A 23987-nucleotide genomic window follows, 5' to 3' on the forward strand; every position below is an offset into this window, starting at 1 on the left:
TCACACACACACACACACACACACACACACACACACACACAGCGAGAGACAGATAGAAAGAAAGATAGAGAAAACAAAGACAGACAGGGAGAGAGTGGGGAGGGGGGAGAGAGGAAGGGGAGGGACGGAGGGAGAGAAAGAGCGAGAGCGAGAGGGAGGCAGGAAGAGAGATAATAAAATAAAAGAGAGCTATCCCGACAAAACAAAAGTAGAAAAACGTTTGCTGAACCAAAAAGATATAGGTGATTTGAGAAATTAATACTAGCTGCTAAACTAGTAGATAGTATATCGTACTATTTCAACTGTAAACAAACACAGTGACGCAGTTTTGGGGTAGATGACGCCATTCTGCGCACGTAAGCTGTCTATTACTAAGAAATTGTTAATCTTTCTATGACACCGGAAGTCGTTGGATGCGTCTGTCTGGTAGGAATGGATATTACAGGGAACATTTTGTTCAGTATCGCATCGCACATCGCTACACAATTTCAAAACATTAAACAGTAGTTGCTAATCAATTTTTAGTTGACTAAGAAGGAAATATTTTATTTAACGACGCACTCAACACATTTTATTTACGGTTATATGGCGTCGAACATATGGTTAAGGACCACACAGGTATTGAGAGAGGAAACCCGCTGTAGCCACTTCATGGGCTACTCTTTTCGATTAGCAGCAAGAGATCTTTTATATGCACCATCCCACATAGAGGATAGTACATACCACAGGCCTTTGTTACACCAGTTGTGGAGAAATAGCCCAATGGGTCCACCGACGGGGATCGATCCCAGACCGACCGCGAATCAAGCGAACGCTTTACCACTGGGCCGTACCCTGATCAAAATCCTAGTGGGGGGCACTACTTTTTATAAACAAATGAAACACTATAAAAATTAAACCCTGAGATATGTATGCTATTTTCTAGAGTACTAAAAAAAATCTCAGGAAGGGCCTTTGTCCCTCCCCCCGGAGGGTACGGCCCTGAGAACGATACGTATCACAATTTATATTATAGCATTTGCAGCAGCGTCGACTAATGTTAAGGAAAGCTTCTAACAAAATAAAGGACGTACATGATATTAAAATACTAAAGCTGAATAATTGCCAAAGTATTTCATAGAGTCTCCTCTAGCCTTCCCCTACAACATATCAATAAGGGAGGGCTAGAGGTGACTCGAGCTACTGAATAATGTCAGGCTCTTCCTTTTTTCCACACATCTATCCAGGCGCGGATCTAGGAATTTTAATAGAGGGGCCCAAAACCCGTTTTGAAAGTAAAGTCGTTGACAGGTGGACTGGATAAGTTTGCATTTTCTGTGTATTCTGTAATTTGACCAAAAATAGTGGTGCCCGGCCCCTTTGGGTCCCTGTCTGAATCCGCGACTGCTTCGTACACAGTTAAGAAAACCAATGGAATGTACGAGATGGAGGTTTTTGAACTACTGCGACCGTGAAATACAGAAATCTCCTAGTGTGTGTGCACAAGCAGGATGTATCGTAGTATTTACGACTTGATTGACAATATATTAATACCACGCATCCCTACTGTCGGGGTGTGGGGGTGGGGGGGGGGGGGTGTGTGTGTGTGTGGGGGGGGGGGGGGGGTACGTAGCCCAGTAAAACGTTCGTCAGATGTGCGGTCGGTCTGGGATCGATCCTCAATGGTTGACCGATTTCGCTATTTCTCGCTGCAGCCAATGCGACTAGTATGTCAAAGGGAGACTAGAAAATTGATTAGCAGCTAACAAATTGATTAGCGACTTGTTTATCAAAGGCCGTGGAATGGACTATCCTTGTCTGTGGAATGGTACATATAAAAAGATCCCTTGCTACTATTAACAAAAAATGTAGCGGGTTTCCGATACTTAATAAATCAATGTGCTCTAGTGGCAAGGCCATACCCTCCTGGGGGCGGGGAGGGGGGGGGGGGGGGCAGTTGCCCTCCCTGAGAATCTCACTCTTTTTTTCTTTCTTTTTTACTCTAGAAAATAGCATACACATATCAGGGTTTATTTTGTATAGTGTTTCATTAGTTTATAAAAAGTAGTCCCCCCCCCCCCCCCCGCCCGCCCCCCTTACCCCGGATTTTGATCAGTGTACGGCCCTGACTGGTGTTGTTAAACAAAACAAACCATAATGTCTGGTGTAGAGCAAATTCCTATCCAACATGGGACATAAACCTGTCACCACCAAATATGTTTGAAAACGATTATTTCCCTTAGATTGGAAATTATCTGCTAAAGAATATTCGTGTTTCGCTGTTCACACTACTTAAAAAGGAAAATGATATGTAACTATTGACATCTGAGCATATCTTAAACTTCGGCTATTTTGTGTCTAATAGTATAATACATGATAGTATATTAGCAGTTAAATTACAAACATTTCCGTGAGAGCGTATTGGTAGTTCAACTATAAACAGTAGAACGTGAGAGTGCATTGTTAGTTCAACTATAAACAGAACGTGAGAGTGCATTGGTAGTTCAACTATAAACAGTAGAACGTGAGAGCGTATTGGTAGTTCAACTATAAACAGTAGAACGTGAGAGTGCATTGTTAGTTCAACTATAAACAGTTGAACGTGAGAGTGCATTGGTAGTTCAACTATAAACAGTAGAACGTGAGAGTGCATTGGTAGTTCAACTATAAACAGTAGAACGTGAGTGCATTGGTAGTTCAACTATAAACAGTAGAACGTGAGAGTGTATTGTTAGTTGAATTATAAAAAGTAAAACGTACGTGGGTGTGTATTGGTAGTTTAGCAATGAACACTAAAACGTGTGAGATTGTATTGTGGTAGTTGAACTATAAACAATAAAACAAAGGTGAGAATGTATTGGTAGTTGAACTATTAACATTAAAGGGTACGTAAAAGTGTATTGGTAATTGAACTACTAGTATAAACCGTAAAACGTACATGGGAATATATTGGTAGTTGAACTATTAAAGGGACATACCCTAGTTTTTAAACACTAAGGAATACAATTTTTTTTACTAATATAACCGTTTGTTAACTGAAATCATACTTTACTTAGATTCTGTGGTTTAGATTATTAATTTCCGTACATTCGATGTGTTTTTGGTCATCCTGGTGATTTAACATCACAAAATGCATTTCTCATATTTTTAAAAATGCACGTGGGTCTGAGAAGTAATAGTTATGCAGTCGAGTTTTAGTATTTCAGGGTATTTCACCATTTCAAAGTCATAGACTCAGGTTTCACTCAACTGTAACTTTATCCAAATGTGTTACAGGTTTGTAGATTAACTAAACTTAAGTGTTAATTTTCATGGGTTGAAACTGGGGTCTGTCCCTTTAACAGTAAAACCTACTTGAGAGTGTATTGATAGTTGAACTAGGAACATTACAACGTACATCGAAATATATTAGTAGTTGAACTATGAACAGTAAAACCTACTTGAGAGTGTAATGATAGTTGAACTATGAACATTACAACGTACATCGAAATATATTAGTAGTTGAACTATTAACAGTAAAACCTACTTGAGAGTGTAATGATAGTTGAACTATGAACATTACAACGTACATCGAAATATATTAGTAGTTGAACTATTAACAGTAAAACCTACTTGAGAGTGTAATGATAGTTGAACTATGAACATTACAACGTACATCGAAATATATTAGTAGTTGAACTATGAACAGTAAAACCTACTTGAGAGTGTATTGGTAGTTGAACTATGAACAGTAAAACCTACTTGAGAGTGTATTGGTAGTTGAACTATGAATAGTAAACCCTACTTGAGAGTACATTGGTAGTTGAATATGAACAGTAAAACGTACTTGAGAGTGCATTGGTAGTTGAACTATGAACAGTAAAACGTACTTGAGAGTGCATTGGTAGTTGAACTATAACAGTAAAACCTACTTGAGAGTGCATTGATAGTTGAACTATGAACAGTAAAACCTACTTGAGAGTGTAATGGTAGTTGAACTATAAACAGTTAAACGTACTTGAGAGTGTATTGATAGTTGAACTATGAACAGTAAAACGTACTTGAGAGTGTATTGGTAGTTGAACTATTAACACTACTGACGGTATTGGTAGTTGAGCGTGTACTGGTTGATATTGTCGACGCTGTGGAGGTTAAAGTGATAGTGCCCGTTGTCGTGGCAACTGGAGTCTTAGTAGTACTTGAGAGTGTATTGGTAGTTGAACTATGAACAGTAAAACATACATAAGAGTGCATTGGTAGTTGAACTATAACAGTAAAACGTACTTGAGAGTGTATTGGTAGTTGAACTATTAACAGTATTGACGGTATTGGTAGGTGAACGTGTACTGGTTGATACCGTCGACGCTGTGGAGGTTAAAGTCGTAGTGCTCGTTGTCGTGACAACTGGAGTCGTAGTAGTTGAGAGACGAGTGCTACTCTCTGTCGTCGGTCGTGTTGTGGTCGTTGTGGGCGTGCTTGTTTCACTTCCCACTGTTACATCAATTCCGGCTGAAATATAATTTAGTAGCAATCCTGAACATATTAATACTGTGGATAATAGTCGCAGACTCTAGGTCCAACCCGTGAACATATTAATACTGTTTAAAAGTCGCAGACCCTAGGTCCAACCTGTGAACATATTAATACTGTTTAAAAGTCGCAGACCCTCGGTCCAACCTGTGAACATGTTAATACTGTTTAAAAGTCACAGACCCTAGTTCCAACCCGTGAACATATTAATACTGTTTAAAAGTCGCAGACCCTAGGTCCAACCCGTGAACATATTAATACTGTTTAAAAGTCGCAGACCCTAGATCCAACCCGTTAACATATTAATACTGTTTAAAAGTCGCACACCCTAGATCCAACCCGTTAACATATTAACACTGTTTAAAAGTCGCAGACCCTAGGTCAAACCTGTGAACATGTTAATACTGTTTAAAAGTCGCAGACCCTAGGTCCAACCTGTGAACATGTTAATACTGTTTAAAAGTCGCAGACCCTAGGTCCAACCTGTGAACATGTTAATACTGTTTAAAAGTCGCAGACTCTAGTTCCAACCCGTGAACATGTTAATACTGTTTAAAAGTCGCAGACCCTAGTTCCAACCCGTGAACATGTTAATACTGTTTAAAAGTCGCAGACTCTAGTTCCAACCCGTGAACATGTTAATACTGTTTAAAAGTCGCAGACCCTAGTTCCAACCCGTGAACATGTTAATACTGTTTAAAAGTCGCAGACCCTAGGTCCAACCCGTGAACATGTTAATACTGTTTAAAAGTCGCAGACCCTAGGTCCAACCCGTGAACATGTTAATACTGTTTAAAAGTCGCAGACCCTAGGTCCAACCCGTGAACATGTTAATACTGTTTAAAAGTCGCAGACCCTAGGTCCAAACCGTGAACATGTTAATACTGTTTAAAAGTCGCAGACCCTAGGTCCAAACCGTGAACATGTTAAAACTGTTTAAAAGCCGCAGACTCTAGGTCCAACCTGTGAACATGTTAATACTGTTTAAAAGTCGCAGACCCTAGGTCCAACCTGTGAACATGTTAATACTGTTTAAAAGTCGCAGACTCTAGGTCCAAACTGTGAACATGTTAATACTGTTTAAAAGTCGCAGACCCTAGGTCCAACCCGTGAACATGTTAATACTGTTTAAAAGTCGCAGACCCTAGGTCCAACCCGTGAACATATTAATACTGTTTAAAAGTCGCAGACCCTAGGTCCAACCTGTTAACATCTTAATACTGTTTAAAAGTCGCAGACCCTAGGACCAACCTGTGAACATGTTAATACTGTTTAAAAGTCGCAGACCCTAGTTCCAACTCGTGAACATGTTAATACTGTTTTAAAGTCGCAGACCCTAGGTCCAACCCGTGAACATGTTAATACTGTTTAAAAGTCGCAGACCCTAGGTCCAACCTGTGAACATATTAATACTGTTTAAAAGTCGCAGACCCTAGGTCCAACCTGTTAACATATTAATACTGTTTAAAAGTCGCAGACCCTAGGTCCAACCTGAGAACATATTAATACTGTTTAAAAGTCGCAGACCCTAGGTCCAACCTGTTAACATATTAATACTGTTTAAAAGTCGCAGACCCTAGTTCCAACCTGTGAACATGTTAATACTGTTTAAAAGTCGCAGACCCTAGGTCCAACTCGTGAACATGTTAATACTGTTTTAAAGTCGCAGACCCTAGGTCCAACCCGTGAACATGTTAATACTGTTTAAAAGTCGCAGACCCTAGGTCCAACCTGTGAACATATTAATACTGTTTAAAAGTCGCAGACCCTAGGTCCAACCTGTTAACATATTAATACTGTTTAAAAGTCGCAGACCCTAGGTCCAACTCGTGAACATGTTAATACTGTTTAAAAGTCGCAGACCCTAGGTCCAACCTGTGAACATATTAATACTGTTTAAAAGTCGCAGACCCTAGGTCCAACCTGTGAACATATTAATACTGTTTAAAAGTCGCAGACCCTAGGTCCAACCTGAGAACATATTAATACTGTTTAAAAGTCGCAGACCCTAGGTCCAACCTGTTAACATATTAATACTGTTTAAAAGTCGCAGACCCTAGGTCCAACCTGAGAACATATTAATACTGTTTAAAAGTCGCAGACCCTAGGTCCAACCCGTGAACATGTTAATACTGTTTAAAAGTCGCAGACCCTAGGTCCAACCCGTGAACATATTAATACTGTTTAAAAGTCGCAGACCCTAGGTCCAACCTGTTAACATATTAATACTGTTTAAAAGTCGCAGACCCTAGGTCCAACCTGAGAACATATTAATACTGTTTAAAAGTCGCAGACCCTAGGTCCAACCCGTGAACATGTTAATACTGTTTAAAAGTCGCAGACCCTAGGTCCAACCCGTGAACATGTTAATACTGTTAAAAGTCGCAGACCCTAGGTCCAACCCGTGAACATGTAATACTGTTTAAAAGTCGCAGACCCTAGGTCCAACCCGTGAACATGTTAATACTGTTTAAAAGTCGCAGACCCTAGGTCCAACCCGTGAACATATTAATACTGTTTAAAAGTCGCAGACCCTAGGTCCAACCCGTTAACATATTAATACTGTTTAAAAGTCGCAGACCCTAGTTCCAACCTGTGAACATATTAATACTGTTTAAAAGTCGCAGACCCTAGGTCCAACTCGTGAACATGTTAATACTGTTTTAAAGTCGCAGACCCTAGGTCCAACCCGTGAACATGTTAATACTGTTTAAAAGTCGCAGACCCTAGGTCCAACCTGTGAACATATTAATACTGTTTAAAAGTCGCAGACCCTAGGTCCAACCTGTTAACATATTAATACTGTTTAAAAGTCGCAGACCCTAGGTCCAACTCGTGAACATGTTAATACTGTTTAAAAGTCGCAGACCCTAGGTCCAACTCGTGAACATATTAATACTGTTTAAAAGTCGCAGACCCTAGGTCCAACCTGTGAACATATTAATACTGTTTAAAAGTCGCAGACCCTAGGTCCAACCTGAGAACATATTAATACTGTTTAAAAGTCGCAGACCCTAGGTCCAACCTGTTAACATATTAATACTGTTTAAAAGTCGCAGACCCTAGGTCCAACCTGAGAACATATTAATACTGTTTAAAAGTCGCAGACCCTAGGTCCAACCCGTGAACATGTTAATACTGTTTAAAAGTCGCAGACCCTAGGTCCAACCCGTGAACATGTTAATACTGTTTAAAAGTCGCAGACCCTAGGTCCAACCCGTTAACATATTAATACTGTTTAAAAGTCGCAGACCCTAGGTCCAACCTGAGAACATATTAATACTGTTTAAAAGTCGCAGACCCTAGGTCCAACCTGAGAACATGTTAATACTGTTTAAAAGTCGCAGACCCTAGGTCCAACCCGTGAACATGTTAATACTGTTTAAAAGTCGCAGACCCTAGGTCCAACCCGTGAACATGTTAATACTGTTTAAAAGTCGCAGACCCTAGGTCCAACCCGTGAACATGTTAATACTGTTTAAAAGTCGCAGACCCTAGGTCCAACCCGTGAACATATTAATACTGTTTAAAAGTCGCAGACCCTAGGTCCAACCCGTTAACATATTAATACTGTTTAAAAGTCGCAGACCCTAGGTCCAACCTGTGAACATATTAATACTGTTTAAAAGTCGCAGACCCTAGGTCCAACCTGTGAACATATTAATGTTTCAAGTCGCAGACCCTAGGTCCAACCTGTGAACATGTTAATACTGTTTAAAAGTCGCAGACCCTAGGTCCAACCTGTGAACATGTTAATAATGTTTAAAAATCGCAGACCCTAGATCCAACCTGTGAACATATTAATACTGTTTAAAAGTCGCAGACTAGGTGCAACACGTGAACATATTAATACTGTTTAAAAGTCGCAGACTCTAGGTGCAACACGTGAACATATTAATACTGTTTAAAAGTCGCAGACTCTAGGTGCAACACGTGAACATATTAATACTGTTTAAAAGTCGCAGACCCTAGGTTCAACACGTGAAAACTCAGTTTTGTTAATCTACAAATATGTAACACACTTGAATAAAGTTACAATAGAGTGAAACAAGGGTGTCTGACGTTGAAACAGGGAAATAACCTTAAAAATAAACTAGATCTAATCTACATCACTGTTACTTCTCAAAGGTACGTGCGGGGTTTTTTTTTCTTTTGAAAAATGCATTTTGTGTTAAAAACACCAAGTAATGTCTGATTTCAATTGTTAAAAACGGCTCTAACAGTGAAAAATACGTTGTACTGTTTAAAATACGTTGTACTGTTTAAAATACGTTGTACTGTTTAAAAACTAGATTTTGTCAATTTGTAATAATGATGATGATGACAATGATGATATATGATATGATATGATATAATATAGTATGATATAATATGGTATGGGTGTGGGTGTGGGTGTGGGTATGGGTATGGGTATGGGTATGGGTATGGGTATGGGTATGGGTATGGGTATGGGTATGGGTATGGGTATGGTATGGTATGGTATGGTATGGTATGGGTAATGGATAATGGGTAATGGGTATGGGTATGGGTATGGGTATGGTATGGTATGTTATGGGTAATGGATAATGGGTATGGTATGGGTATGGGTATGGTATGGTATGGTATGGTATGGTATGGTATGGTATGTTATGGGTAATGGACATGGGTAATGGGTATGGGTATGGTATGGGTATGGTATGGTATGTTATGTGTAATGGATAATGGGTATGGGTATGGGTATGGGTATGGGTATGGGTATGGGTATGGGTATGGGTATGGGTATGGGTATGGTATGGTATGGTATGGTATGGTATGGTATGGTATGTTATGGGTAATGGATAATGGGTATGGGTATGGGTATGGGTATGGGTATGGTATGGTATGGTATGGTATGGTATGGTATGGTATGGTATGTTATGGGTAATGGATAATGGATAATGGTATGGGTAATGGATAATGGATAATGGGTATGGGTAATGGATAATGGGTAATGGATAATGGGTATGGGTATGGGTATGGATAATGGGTATGGGTATGGGTATGGGTATGGGTATGGGTATGGGTATGGGTATGGGTATGGGTATGGGTATGGGTATGGGCATGGGCATGGTATGGGTATGGTATGGTATGGGTATGGGTATGGGTATGGGTATGGGTATGGGTATGGGTATGGGTATGGGTATGGGTATGGGTATGGGTATGGGTATGGGTATGGTATGGGTATGGTATGGTATGGTATGGCATTAGGTCTACTGTTCGTATTGGTAAAGAAGGTTCTCTTTTGTTGATGGTGGACCTAGAAACAATGATAATGTCGTGTTTTTACTAATCCCAAATTTCCATTTTACAAAAAGCCATGTACCAGCCTTTAGTGTCGACGACCCCACGCGGTATTAAACATACTGGGCGATGTTAGAGGTTGCTACGGCTACTCCCTAATGTCGCCCGTGGTGACCCGTGGATAAATCATATTAACTGTTCATGGTATGGTATTGTATGGCATGGTTAACTGACTGAATTCATCTGAGTTAATGTGTGGACGTTATGAGAACATTAGGAGCTAGTATTGGTGAACTACGGGAATCTTTTAGAATCCATTGTTCAGCATATGGATTTTGTGGAAGATATAATTGAATGTATTGTCTATCGTGTACTATCATGATAGGTGAAGGGTGACAGACGTGTTGTGGACGAGTGAATCCAGAAAGGAAATATCTGTAAGTTATTGAACATATCAGAACTTAACAAGAACAGAATTTTATTACACCCAGGCCGTTAGGCAACGACATATGGGGAAAACATGAACAGAAAGAAAGAAATGTTTTATTTAACGACGCACTCAACACATTTTATTTACGGTTATATGGCGTCAGACATATGGTTAAGGACCACACAGATTTTAAGAGGAAACCCGCTGTCGCCACTTCATGGGCTATTCTTTCCGATTAGCAGCAAGGGATCTTTTATTTGCGCTTCCCACAGGCAGGATAGTACAAACCATGGCCTTTGTTGAACCAGTTATGGATCACTGGTCGGTGCAAGTGGTTTACACCTACCCATTGAGCCTTGCGGAGCACTCACTCAGTGTTTGGAGTCAGTATCTGGATTAAAAAATCCCATGCCTCGACTGGGATCCGAAACCAGTACTTACCAGCCTGGTGACCGATGATCTAACCACGACGCCACCGAGGCCGAAACATGAACAACAATGTTTTACATGACAAGATAGGACGTGGTTTACAGGTGTCTATTAAACAACAAATAGTATAAGTATATAATGTAGAAAAGCATATATACAATAATGCAATACAATACAATGCCTCGAGTGGTGTGGTATATATTGATACAGATATATCTACGGTCTTCTGAATTTATCATTAATTATTTTAATTAATTTACCGACTTTTCTTAAGGACTTCTATTTTATTACTTGTCAATAATTCTTTAAATTTCAGGGTACTGGGATTTAGATAAAAATATCGTTTTAGGAAACATTTTCGGTTTTCCTTAAAGAAGGCACAACAGAATAAATAATGATATTCATCGCCAATGTCATAGTGTGCATAATCAATTTTGTTACATCGTCTTATTTCATTTTAGAGGAAGTGATTCGATGTTCTAATTTTAAGTATGGTGATCCACAGGTTTACTGGTACATGTATTTTGGTGAAGTATTTGTCTAGTGTTAGGTTTCCTTTAAAAATTAAATATATATCTGTCATACCTAGGCTGTTAAATAATTGTTTAATATGTTGGATCCATGTATAGCTGAGTCCATTTAGGGAAGAATCCTGTAACATGAATTTATGTACTAAAAAAGATTACCAAGAGGGCAAAATGGAACAATGGACCCGGCGTGCTGTAAAAGGTTTGCCACCTAAAATCAGATCTACATATATCTAGGATTGCTAAAATCAGATCTACATATATCTAGGATTGCTAAAATCAGATCTACATATATCTAGGATTGCTAAACAAGCTACTGGAAATGTGTAAGTCGCTGTTAAATACTTGCTCAGTAGTTGGTCTCTTTTTGGAAAGTGTTCACTTTATGTCTGAAGTTGATACCAAATGGATTTTCCCCCAAAGAATCAGATAGTGATAACCGATTTTTTTAAAATATAAAATGTGTCCATTATGACCCCTCCGAACCACTAAATATTTGCTGCGGGTTCAAAATTATTTTTGAAATTTTTCTATTGGTTTATATCAACTTGGCCCGCCAAATACATCTGTAGTATCTCACCCGGTCAAAGTTCGACGTGCACCTAATATCACAGTTACCGCTGCCAGTCCTACCATTGGTGATAAATGTGACAGGATTTGTTGTCATAACATGTTATTTCATCTGGCCAGTTAATTCTTGTAACTCAGTTTGAGCTAGTGTAAATTAACCAACTATTACTGTGCAGGGTCTTACTAAAACAACCTTTCTGAGAGTACTGCTAAAGCAAAACATGTTCCCTTCTGAGCACAACAAATTTTCGTATCTCTTAGGTTCAATGGCCATACCTGTAAAAAGATGATAAAGGACCATTCAGATAATCAGAGAGGAAACCCGCTGCCGCCACACAATGGGCTACTCTTTCCGATTAACAGCAAGGGATCTTTTATATGCAGCATCCCACAGACATGATAGTACATACCACAGCCTTTATTACACCAGTGGTGGTACACTGGCTGGGACGAGAACTAGTCCAATTGGTCCACCAACGCGGATTGACCCTAGACTGATAATGCATAACAAAATAACAATAAAACAAACAAACAAACAAATAAACAAATACTCAAGCAAGCAAGCAAGCAAATAAACAGCCAATAGTAAAATAAAATGAAATAAAATAAAATAAAATAAAACAATTGAAATATATGAAATGAAACTAAAAGAAACAAAATAAAATAATAAAATAAATGAAGAAATAAACAAAGAAATTAACAATTACACAAGCAAGGAAACAAAAAACAAACGAATGAATGAATGAATAAAGAAATAAATAGCCATATGAATGAATGAATGAATGAATGAATGAATTAATGAATGAATGAATGAATGAATGAATGAATGAATGAATAAAGAAATAAACAGCCACCTACCTGGGAATGTTTTATCGTCATTTATGGGAACCGGGTTGTCTTTGAGTTTCAAGGAACACCTGTATATACCTTGGTCCGCGTTCTGAAAGCTGTTAACGGAGAGCGTTATCGTAGACTGGTCTGCGTTCCATGACAGCGAGGCGCGAAACAGGAGGTTTAGTGTACTGATGAACGTCTGGCCAGTGGCGGTGCCGCTGGCGATCGGCACGAAGAACGTTCCCCCCACCGACAACTTGTACACCGCGATGCCGATGTAGACGTCGCTGCCGGTGGTTTGCACAGCACACTGTAATGACCAAGGCTCTCCAGGAGACACGTTGAGAGGGGCCAGCCGCGTGCTCACACTTGTAGCTTTAGTGTTCGTTGAAGCTGTGAAAAAAACAAAAAAACTTACACAACAATGTGTCTTCTTAAGGTGAAGATCCCTTGCTGCTAATCGAAAAGAGTATCCCATGAAGTTGCGACAGCGGGTTTCCTCTCTCAATATCTGTGTGGTCCTTAACCATATGTCCGACGCCATATAACCGTAAATAAAATGTGTTGAGTGCGTCGTTAAATAAAACATTTCCTTCTTTCTAACGGTGAGGGCGGGATTTAACTAAGTCGGTTGAGTGCTCGCTTAAGGTGCATGCGTCGCAGAATCGAACCACCTCGGTGAATCCATTCAGCTAACTGGGAGTTTTCCTGTTCCAACCAGTGTACCACAACTGGACAAAGGCCGTGGTATTTGCTTTCCTGTCTGTGGGGAAGTGCATTTATATAAAAGACCCCTTGCTGCATTAGGAAAAATTAAACGGGTTTCCTCTGATGACTACCAAATGTTTGATAATCAATGTGCTCTAGTGGTGTCGTTAAACAAAACAAACTTTATCTTAAGGTGAATCCAACCAGTGCACAACAACTATTCAAAGGCTGTGGTATGTGCTTTCCTGTCTGTGGATATAAAAGATCTATGGCTGCGTTAGAACAATTGTAGCGGGTTTTCTCTGATGACTACGTGTCGGAATTACCAAATGTTTGATATCCAATAGCCGATATTGCTGCATTACAACAATTATAGAGGGTTTTCTCTGATGACTACGTCAGAATTACCAAATGTTTGACATCCAATAGCCGATGATTAATTAATCAATGTGCTCTAGTGGTGTCGTTAAACAAAACAAACTTTTTTTCACTATTAGAGCCGTTTATGATCATTGAAATGGAACATTACATATATTTTATTCTTTAGATTATCCATTTGTATACAACCGACATGTTTATGGTAATCCCGGTGTTTCTAATACCACAAAATGTATTTTTCATATTTTTAAAAACGCACGTGCATCTGAGAAGTAACGGTTATGCAGTCGAGTTCTAGTCTTGTTTTAAGGATATTTCCCTGGTTCAACGTAAAAGACTTTTGTTTCACTCTGTTATAACTTTATGCAACTGTTACAGGTTTGTAGATTAACTAAACTTAGTGTCCATTTTTAGGGGTTAAACTAGGGTATGCGACTTTAAAACCTCATTCTTACATATATTTTACTAATGCCAACCAATTTTTTTTTTTTTTTTTTCTTGGTTTAAAATGTTTATATCTGTATCTAAACATTGCCATCGCTGATATTTTAATATTATGTTATTTGTCATTAGGAGACAGCCTCGTACGTTGGATAACAATGCCAAACAAATCGCCCGATCTAATCTAGCGACCAAATTTAATGAGTAGAATTTTTTTAATTCATTATATTAATTAGAGATGCGCATCAAAATTTTAAAGGACCACTATTTAATTTTATAATGTAAATTTCAAAATTGTCCCCTTAATTTTTTCTGTCCCGGAGCAAGTCACTGACTATCCAGAGACAGGCCCTGGGACTGACATGCTCGAAACTCTAGTGGTATATGAGCATGTAAAAATTATACACACTCGCACTCGCCAAACAAATGCCAACTGCATCTTGGCCATGTAAATTGTAATAACACGTAATTGAGTCTGAACTTCAACTGGGATTATTCATAATAGAGAGAGAGAGAGAGAGAGAGAGAGAGAGAGAGAGAGAGAGAGAGAGAGAGAGAGAGAGAGAGAGAGAGAGAGAGAGAGAGAGAGAGAGAGAGAGAGAGAGAGAGAGAGAGAGAGAGAGAGAGAGAGAGAGAGGGAGAGGGAGGGATGGAGGAGAGAGAGAGGGAGAGAGATGGGGGAGAGGGAGAGAGAGGGGGTGGATGGATCGGTAAGTGAACGAATGAGTGAGTAAAGACAACAAAAAAAAGAAAGATTATAAATTACCATTAATATTAAATGGATACATACCCAACAAAATAGCAGGCAACAGAAATATAATTTTCACCGATACCATTTTCTTTCACTTAGTGTTAAGTGTTTAAGTAAATCGTACTACCGGTTACATATGCAGACCGTTTAACCTACTGCGAGTGTAACTGTTCTTTTCCTATAGCTCTGCCTAGTGCACACACCCTCAGCCTTTACTTGTTGATATTGTTGATATCACATGTGCCATTCCATGTTTACGACGACGCTGTCCACCCGGTTACTAGAGGCGGATCAAGAATTCATAATGTAGGGGTGGGAGTGAGAACTAGATAAACGAAATCTGTTATTTGTGTGTGGTTAAACAATAGGATTTCCTTCACACCCACTTATATATGGCCTTATTTCCATCCGTGTTGTTACTTCTTTTTATAAGCAACTAACTCTGCAGCTAAGCAGGTATTGTACATCATGAATAAATACAGTTTGATCATAAAACATATTTATTTCTATACGGTTTGATCCATGTGCCGCCGAACTCTTTAGCTGTCACAGACTATATGTTGCACTCTGCTGTTGACAAACTGGTAACTGAAAAGGCCTCTCTTTGGCCGTCTCTTTTTCTTTCACAACGTGATAATGGAAAGGAAAGTTACAACTGACAATATAAATATATCTGATTGCTCGACGGTGCTGCAAGAATGGATAAACTGGTTTCCAGTACAATACGTTATATTATACATCGTGAGCAGTGAGGCGTAAATAATTCTACATATTATTCAGTTTACTTAACCTAGATTCCTTATTCCAAAGGAACCCAGTACTTTCGGTTTTTAATGAAAAGACCTATTTTGTGAAGTAAAAACCCGGTTTTGTTTTAACGACCCCACTAGAGCACATTGTTTTATTAGTCATCTGCTACTGACTGCAAAACATTTTGACATATACAATGTAGTCTTAAAGAGGAAACCCGCTACATGTTTCCATTAGTAGCAAGGGTTCTTTTATATGCACCATCCCACAGACAGGACAGCACATACCACGGCCATTGATATACCAGAAGTACCGGTTCGTTAGAAAAGAAGACAGTTCTGAAGAACATTTAGTCGAGAGGATATGTGCACAAAAATGACCAAACGTGCACTTTTTGATAAAAGCGTGAGACTTTACACACGCACATACTAGACATTATAGAGAATATTTTAAAGATGACCGCTGTGAACATTACTTAATACTATGACATGTACAAATTAGCACAACATAATATTTTGGACCATTTTAATGTTACATACGCCCTCAAAATATAATCAGTTGAATACAAGAAGGATTTCAAAACTGATATTTTGTGGTCCGTGTGACATTCAGGGGTAATTTTAAGTTCATAACCATGACAATTTGACCTCAGTAATAACATAATCCATTGTCGTTAAAGTGAGTCACATATGAAAGCTATATGTATCTTCAAAAACAAATTAGATATGATCTGGGGACCGTAACAGATAAAAACAAATTAGATATGATCTGGGGACCGTAGCAGATAAAAACAAATTAGAAATTAGATATGATCTGGGGACCGTAACAGATAAAAACAAATTAGATATGATCTGGGGACCGTAACAGATAAAAACAAATGAGTGTAGGCTTAATGTAATCACTAATTAAAGGTATAGCCTCTATTAGAAATTCGCGAGAAAAAATAGGCAGAGTTACGTCCCCTAACCGCTAACCACTTTCGGCACGTTCCGGTTACTTCAGGAATGGCCGATGGCCACAGTTGTTTGTGAATCTTCAGCTGAGATTTATGCATGCCAGTCCCGGGCATCATAAATGTCACCACCTATGCTTTAAAAATAAAGAAGGATACAGGTAAAAATTAAGTTGATGACATTGTGTTTTGTTATAACTGACCATGTGTTAAATATAGGAGATGAATCTAGCGAGCTGTCACATACCCTGACTGCTTTGGTTTTCTTGCATGGAGTTGTTTTTGTTGTTGTTGTTTCAAAGCTGCAATCTCGTCTCACATTAATTATTATAATTTCATTTAAACATACAAACACACCTGTAGCTTTAATGAATTGTGTGTGACAGTAACACAATTGTAATAGAGAAAGAAATGCTTTATTTAACGACGCACTCAACATATTTTATTTACGGTTATATGGCGTCAGACATATGGTTAAGGACCACACAGATTTTGAGAGGAAACCCGCTGTCGCCACTACCTGGGCTACTCTTTCCGATTAGCAGCAAGGGATCTTTTATTTGCGCTTCCCACAGGCAGGATAGCACAAACCATGGCCTTTGTTGAACCAGTTATGGGAGTGGTTTACACCTACCCATTGAGCCTTGCGGAGCACTCACTCAAGGTTTGGAGTCAAGATCTAGATTAAAAATCCCATGCCTCGACTGGGATCCGAACCCAGTACCTACCAGCCTGTAGACCGATGGCCTAACCACGACGCCACCGAGGCCGGTCACAGTTGTAATAGATAACAGAAGCATATATACTCTTCAAAAAAAGAAACGCAAAAGGGTACAAATGGGTTATAACTCCGATTTTATGTTTCCTACCGGTTCATGCTTTGTGAATATAAGGTCATTGCATGTCCCAAACACATTCCCACGGTTACATTCGATAAAACGCAGCTACTGTACAATAAAGTTCCAAAATGTGAATATTCGCAAAAACGCAGCCACGTGCAAACCATGTCACCACTGCACGTGCGTTGTCTGCACGTGCAACATGAACACCGACAGTATAAAAGTGCAGGGTGTTCGCTTGCCTGGCCTCTGTATCTGGCCGACAGTTGACAATCCAGGACATGCCACGTCTCAGTGAACCGCAGAGAAACAATGCCATCGGCCGACTAGACGCAGGCGAATCCAGAACGGCCGTTGCCAGGGCATTCCATGTGTCCCCAAGCACCATCTCCAGACTGGGACCGTTACCAGCAACATGGATCAACACGTGACCTCCCTAGATCCGGTCGACCACGGGTCACTACCCCCGGGCAGGACCGCTACATCCGGGTACGCCACCTTCGGGAACGATTGACTACTGCCACCTCCACAGCCGCAGCAATACCAGGTTTGCGCAGGATATCCGACCAGACCGTACGGAACCGCCTACGTGAGGTAGGAATTCGTGCCAGACGTCCAGTTCGAGGTGTCATCTTAACACCACAACACCGTCGACTCCGACTGCAGTGGTGCCAGATTCATCGACAATGGCCTCAACTGCGATGGAGAAAGGTGTGGTTCAGTGACGAGTCCCGATTTCTGCTCCGACGTCATGATGGAAGATGTCGCGTGTATAGGCGTCGTGGTGAACGTTATGCGGCAAACTGCGTGCAGGAAGTGGACAGATTCGGCGGGGGTAGTGTCATGGTGTGGGCAGCCATCTCACACACTGGCAGAACTGACCTGGTCCACGTGCAGGGCAACCTGAATGCACAGGGCTACATTGACCAGATCCTCCGGCCACACATCGTTCCAGTTATGGCCAACGCCAACGCAGTGTTCCAACATGACAACGCCAGGCCTCACACAGCACGTCTCACAACGGCTTTCCTACAGAACAACAACATTAATGTCCTTCCTTGGCCATCGACATCACCGGATTTGAACCCAATTGAGCATCTATGGGACGAGTTGGACCGACGCCTCCGACAGCGACAACCACAGCCCCAGACCCTGCCCGAGCTGGCAACAGCCTTGCAGGCCGAGTGGGCCACCATCCCCCGGGACGTCATCCGTACTCTGGTTGCTTCAATGGGCAGGCGGTGCCAGGCAGTTGTCAACACACGCGGAGGCCACACCCGGTATTGACTCCAGATGACCTTGACCTTGGTGGTGTGTCCTATCACTTACTCACAATGGACTAGAGTGAATTGTGAACAATCCTGCAACATTTGGTAATTATCGGACTCACCATTCAATAATTAAATCAATTCTCCAAATGTTACGACAATGTGGTTTTGCGTTTCTTCTTTTGAAGAGTATATTTATAGTGCGTCCCACAGGGAACGCATTTTGTCATACTATGGAATTTACTACAAGTTATCTATTTTGTTTTGTTGTATAGATATTGCAGGCGATAATGCATTCAACACGTGTGGACCTAGTAGGCCTACTCTGACAAAAATGGTAACATTGTGAAATTAAACGGTTTATTTGATTTATTTATTGTATTATGTAGGGAAAAAAAGCGACACATTTTATTTACGGTTATATGGCGTCAGAGATATGGTTAATGACCACACAGATATTAAGAGAGGAAACCCGCTGTCGCTACTTCATGGGCTACTCTTTCCGATTAACAGCAAGGGATCTTTTATATGCACCATCCCACAAACAGGGCAGTACACACCACGGCCTTTGATATACCAGTCGTGGTGCACTGGCTGGAGTATTATGTAGGATTGCAGTATAAATACAATAATCGGTTACTGTCTTAAGATATCGGCTTTATCCTGCTCAGGCCGAATGGTGAATGTCGCTCGACAGAGCCTTGCGGCATTTACCATTCGAACCTTCGTAAGGAAAAGTCGATATCTTAAGACAGCAACCTGTTATTATCTATATACATAAATCATACATAAACATGAACAATAATATAAAACAGCAAAGACAAATAAAACAAAAACGTGTAATAATGGTCACAATCAGACTCGTAGTATAATTATACAATAAGACGTTTATAATAACTAGTGAAATTATATTAAGACATGGAATGGCACGAACAAAGATCGGTGCCGACATCAGACGTTTGACAAACAAGCACTGGGTCTCGCTCAATCGGTAGAGCGTTCACCTGAGGTGCTTTGGTCGTAGGATCGAAACCCCCCGGTGGACCCATTTTGTGATTATGTTTTTAAAATCCCAACCAATGCTGCACGACTGGTGTATTCTGCCTTGACTATGGGGAAACTGCTTATACTAATGGCAAAGTATAATACAGCAGGTTTTCTTTGAATACTACATGTCAGAATTACCAAATATTTGACATCCAATAGCCGCCCCACTACTAATATATCAACGACAATGGTATGTGCTGCCCTGAACGTGCATATAAAAGATCCTTTGGTATTAATGGAAGAATGTAGCAGGTTCCCTCTAAAGACTAAGGCTGAATTTACGAACTTTGGTTGGGTTTTTTAAAACGCATACATGTATGTAGTTACACAGCTTTTTATAAATTGTCAGAATTACCAAATGTTGGATATTAAACATTTATAATTTGATTGCAGTTATGATACACACACACACACACGCACGCACACGCACGCACATACACGCACATACACACACACACACACACACACACATACATGTATATAAAATAAATCTTGGTTAGAATGTCTCTAGATAGAACCTCCTTGGTATGATAATAAAAAAGAAGTTTTATTTAACGATGCTCTCAACACATTTTAATTCCACTTTTATGGCACTAGACATACAGTTAAGGACCACTGAGATAATATGAAAGGAAACCCGCCGCTGACACGCCATAGGCTACTCTTTTCGACTGAAAATACAGCCAGTGTTTGAAAAATAATTCAGTGGTTGGCAAGGAAGTAAGAAATGTGATGGTTGGCAAGAAAGCGCCTGCTTATGTTGTTCACAGATTTCTTAAATGAGGTATTATTTTCCATCACCTATTTCTGTATACCGACTATGAATACAAATCTGGGATGTAGTGACTTCCTAGCAGCCGTGAAACGACATATTTAGTCCATGAGCAAGACCACAAATTTGGTACCATTTGAAGGCACCAAACAAAACCGTTATAATTGTTTTAGTACACCCAAGGACAAAATGAAAATGCTTGATGGACTTTCCAATAGAATAGCTTTAGTCAGTTATTACACTTTTAACATTTGTTATTCAGGTGGTCAAAAATCATAGAAATCCGTATTTTAGTGTTGACAGTTCATAGTTAATCCTCCCACCTTGGCGCCCAGAGTCCATGATATTGACTGGTGCCTTGTTAAATAAGGACATGGTCTTCTTCTTGGGAAGCCTATCACCGTGTGGGTTGAATTCGACAAAGCCAAACACATCTGCCCTTTGTCGGAACCAACCTGCAGCACGATTTGGTAACATTAGACCAATTACTTGTGTGACCTCAGCCCTGTACGCAGAAATATACAGTTTCCAATGAAACAATGATATAATCGTTACATTAGCACGATTCAGATCTACGAAGTGATATGAATTTGAAAGCTGGTTGAGAGAGATCAAGCAGTGTGGCTGGATCTGTCGTGAATAGATCTACATAAAGCTGTTGCACAGCAGGGATTAGTTTCTCATAGTTCACAGTACCATGGTATGTCAGACTCTAGAATCCTTCAACCAGTTGTTGCCTCAATATTGCCATTGCTAATATAATGACTTGGAGGCATTCAACCTCCTGAAAAGCTCTTAGAATGCAAGCAAGATAATTGGTGACGTGTTCATATTTATTTTGGAAGATGGCCAGATCGCTACTGCACAGGCATACACATGTTCTATATCGACATAGACGAAAACCATCTCCTTAGTCGACTTAGTTGTTCGCTTGGGGTTTTTTTTAACTGTTTTTTTTTCTTAATTTTTCAAGGTTTAAACATGCTTACTGTGGGCACGGAAAGACAGTGATAATAATAACTTTAATATGTTCTATAATCTTAAAATCTTCAGAGTAGAGTGGGTACTTCATAGCAATTCCGCTGGTATATGATCTGTTCCTAACTGTAATGCCACCTGTTCATCAACATCATAATTGTGACTGGCAGAATCCATCATCCGAAACGTAATTTTATTGAACAGATCATCAGTTAAAGATTTTAAGATTAGCCAGTTTTTGGCAACTCCAACCCCTTTCTTTCAGGATCCAACATCATGGTACGTTATATTACGGCATATTCAGCTTTCATCATCTCGTCAACTATACATTTTAATGCCAAGACCTCAGTGGAAACACGAATAGATTTCACATCAGGCGCTGTGTCCAAAACAATAAAATATTCTTCATTCTGAAATTGTCACTGCCTTCCAAATAAGGTGTTAGCAGTAACAATGATACCTGCCACTGCCTGTATCTTTTCATTTCATTTCAACTTATTTTCGTGCTTATATCCAATTAAGGTTCAAGCACGCTGTCCTGGGAACACAGCTCAGCTATCTGGGCTGTCTGTCCAGGACAGTGTGTTAGTTGTTACTTGGTTAGTTGTTAGTGAGAGAGAAGAGGGTGTAGTGGCCATACACCTACCCACTGCGCCCTTAAGAACTCGCTCTGGGTTACACCGGTACCGGGCTGCGAACCCTGTACCTACCAGCCTGTAGTCCGATGGCCTAACCACGACGCCACCGAGGCCGGTTGCCTGTATCTTGCTACACTGATAAGTTTATGTATTGCTGTGTGGAATTCTGGCTTAATTTTCTCTGAAATGGAGCCAATGCTTTAGCATCTGATCCTCGTGGATAAGTTTTGTGTAAACAAGTCTCCAGAACCTCTTCTTGCTAGTGCCATTGTTATTCTTCTTGCCTGGCTCATATTCAGTAGCTGTGTCTCTGCTCAGCTGATTCATCACCAACATAACCCTAAGATTATATTAGATAACTTTTTTTTAGAACTACACCAACAAAAGTTATTATATTAAAATCACACATTTATATCTTTCGAATAAATATTCAAAATTGCCCCTATAACTTCTGACCCGGAGCAGACTTCTGGCTATCCAGAGCTCGGCCCCGGGACAGACATGCTTGACACTCTAGTGGCACATGAGCATGTAAATAATATACCCGAAACCGATAACCCTAAGAAAACGTGTTTTTAAAACAAAAACTGTTTCTTGATCATCTTTCTGTTTCAGTCGTTCATTGCTGTCCATTTCTAATGTTTTTCTTGTCATTGTCTTTGACCAGTGCGTGTCTACAAAGTCATCACAAAAGTCCATTATTGCATTTTCGTTGATCCTTCAAAACATTTTCTTCTATTTCAATAATTTGGATTCCAGTTAATTTCTTTCTCTAACATTTTTCTTCTCACTTCATCCTTTGTAAAAATGTCAACCATGGTAACACTTAACTTCTGATTGTATATCATCATAATTTTGTCATTCAAATGTCATTCCGACGCTTAACTAACTTTAGTGTGGACATTTCTGATGAATTCTTTATGCTCTTTCTTTTTTTTCTTTTCTTTTTTTTTTTTGGGGGGGGGGGGGGGGGGGGGGGGGGGGGGGGGGGGGGGGGGGGGGGGGGGGGGGGGGGGGGGGGGGGCAAGGGGGGGGGGGGGGCAAGTGCTTTAACACTAGAGTTAGTTAAGCGTCGGAATGACATTTGGAATGACAAAATTATGATGATATACAATCAGAAGTTAAATGTTACCTTGGCAGAAAAAAATCCGGAAAACATTATAGAAAGTCAAAGAAAATTATCTTCTTAACTGTTTAAAGAGTTTTAGACTATTAACTACTCAGTTGCCCCCCCCCCCCCAAAAAAAAAAAATAATTCCTAGCTACGGTCCTGTACGGGGGGGGGGGGTAGCGTATAGAATATGGATACAATTTAGTTATTTTACAATTATGAACGGTAACCCCGTATTTTGAGATAGTGAAGACTATCAAAAGACAATTTTTGTTCAATTTAACACCCCCCACAGTGTTGTACGTGAAACATTCGGAACGCGTCGGCCAATTACGGATTCTCCGGTCAACTTCCGAGTGAAGGCGAGCATTATTTCCTAACCGAATATCTACGATTTTTTTGTTACGAGACATTTCGTACACGATTTGTTTCGTCCATGACGTTTCGAACCCGATTTGTTTCGTCCCTCGATGTTTCGTACACTTATACACTAGACTTTTCGTCCCCCCGGTCATTTTGGAAAAGTTTATATTTCTTATTTAATGCTTTATTAACAATCGTTAATAGTTTAATCTTTAATACAACATTTGTTAATTTCAATAAAACATATTCACTGGCGTAGAAAGCGGGGAGTGTGGGGGGGGGGCAACACCAGCGATGGTTTTTATATATTTATATATGTATTCATATATATGTGCATGGGTGTACGAAATGACCAAGGTACGAAATGACTTGAGTACGAAATGGTAAAATTTAGCACGAAATGACTCTGGTACGAAATGACTATGGTACGAATTGACTGGTTACCCTAAAGAAA

At 40.0% G+C, this 23987-nt stretch overlaps 1 protein-coding gene across 1 annotated transcript in view; it reads right to left on the minus strand.

Annotated features, from left to right (window-relative positions):
• LOC121385872 (mucin-5AC-like) overlaps positions 1-22395 on the minus strand; it is a 28904-nt gene extending 6509 nt beyond the window's left edge. Inside the window, exons 1-4 of the mRNA XM_041516663.1 lie at positions 22310-22395; positions 20767-20948; positions 12562-12930; positions 4243-4467 (exon numbers count right to left, since the gene is read on the minus strand). Of these exons, the coding sequence (XP_041372597.1) occupies positions 4243-4467; positions 12562-12930; positions 20767-20948; positions 22310-22395 (862 nt within the window). The remainder of the gene's footprint in view (positions 1-4242; positions 4468-12561; positions 12931-20766; positions 20949-22309) is intronic.
• Between the last annotated feature and the right edge of the window lie 1592 nt (positions 22396-23987).

The sequence above is a fragment of the Gigantopelta aegis genome, chromosome 12, assembly GCF_016097555.1.
Source record: "Gigantopelta aegis isolate Gae_Host chromosome 12, Gae_host_genome, whole genome shotgun sequence".
NCBI lineage: Eukaryota > Metazoa > Mollusca > Gastropoda > Neomphalida > Peltospiridae > Gigantopelta > Gigantopelta aegis.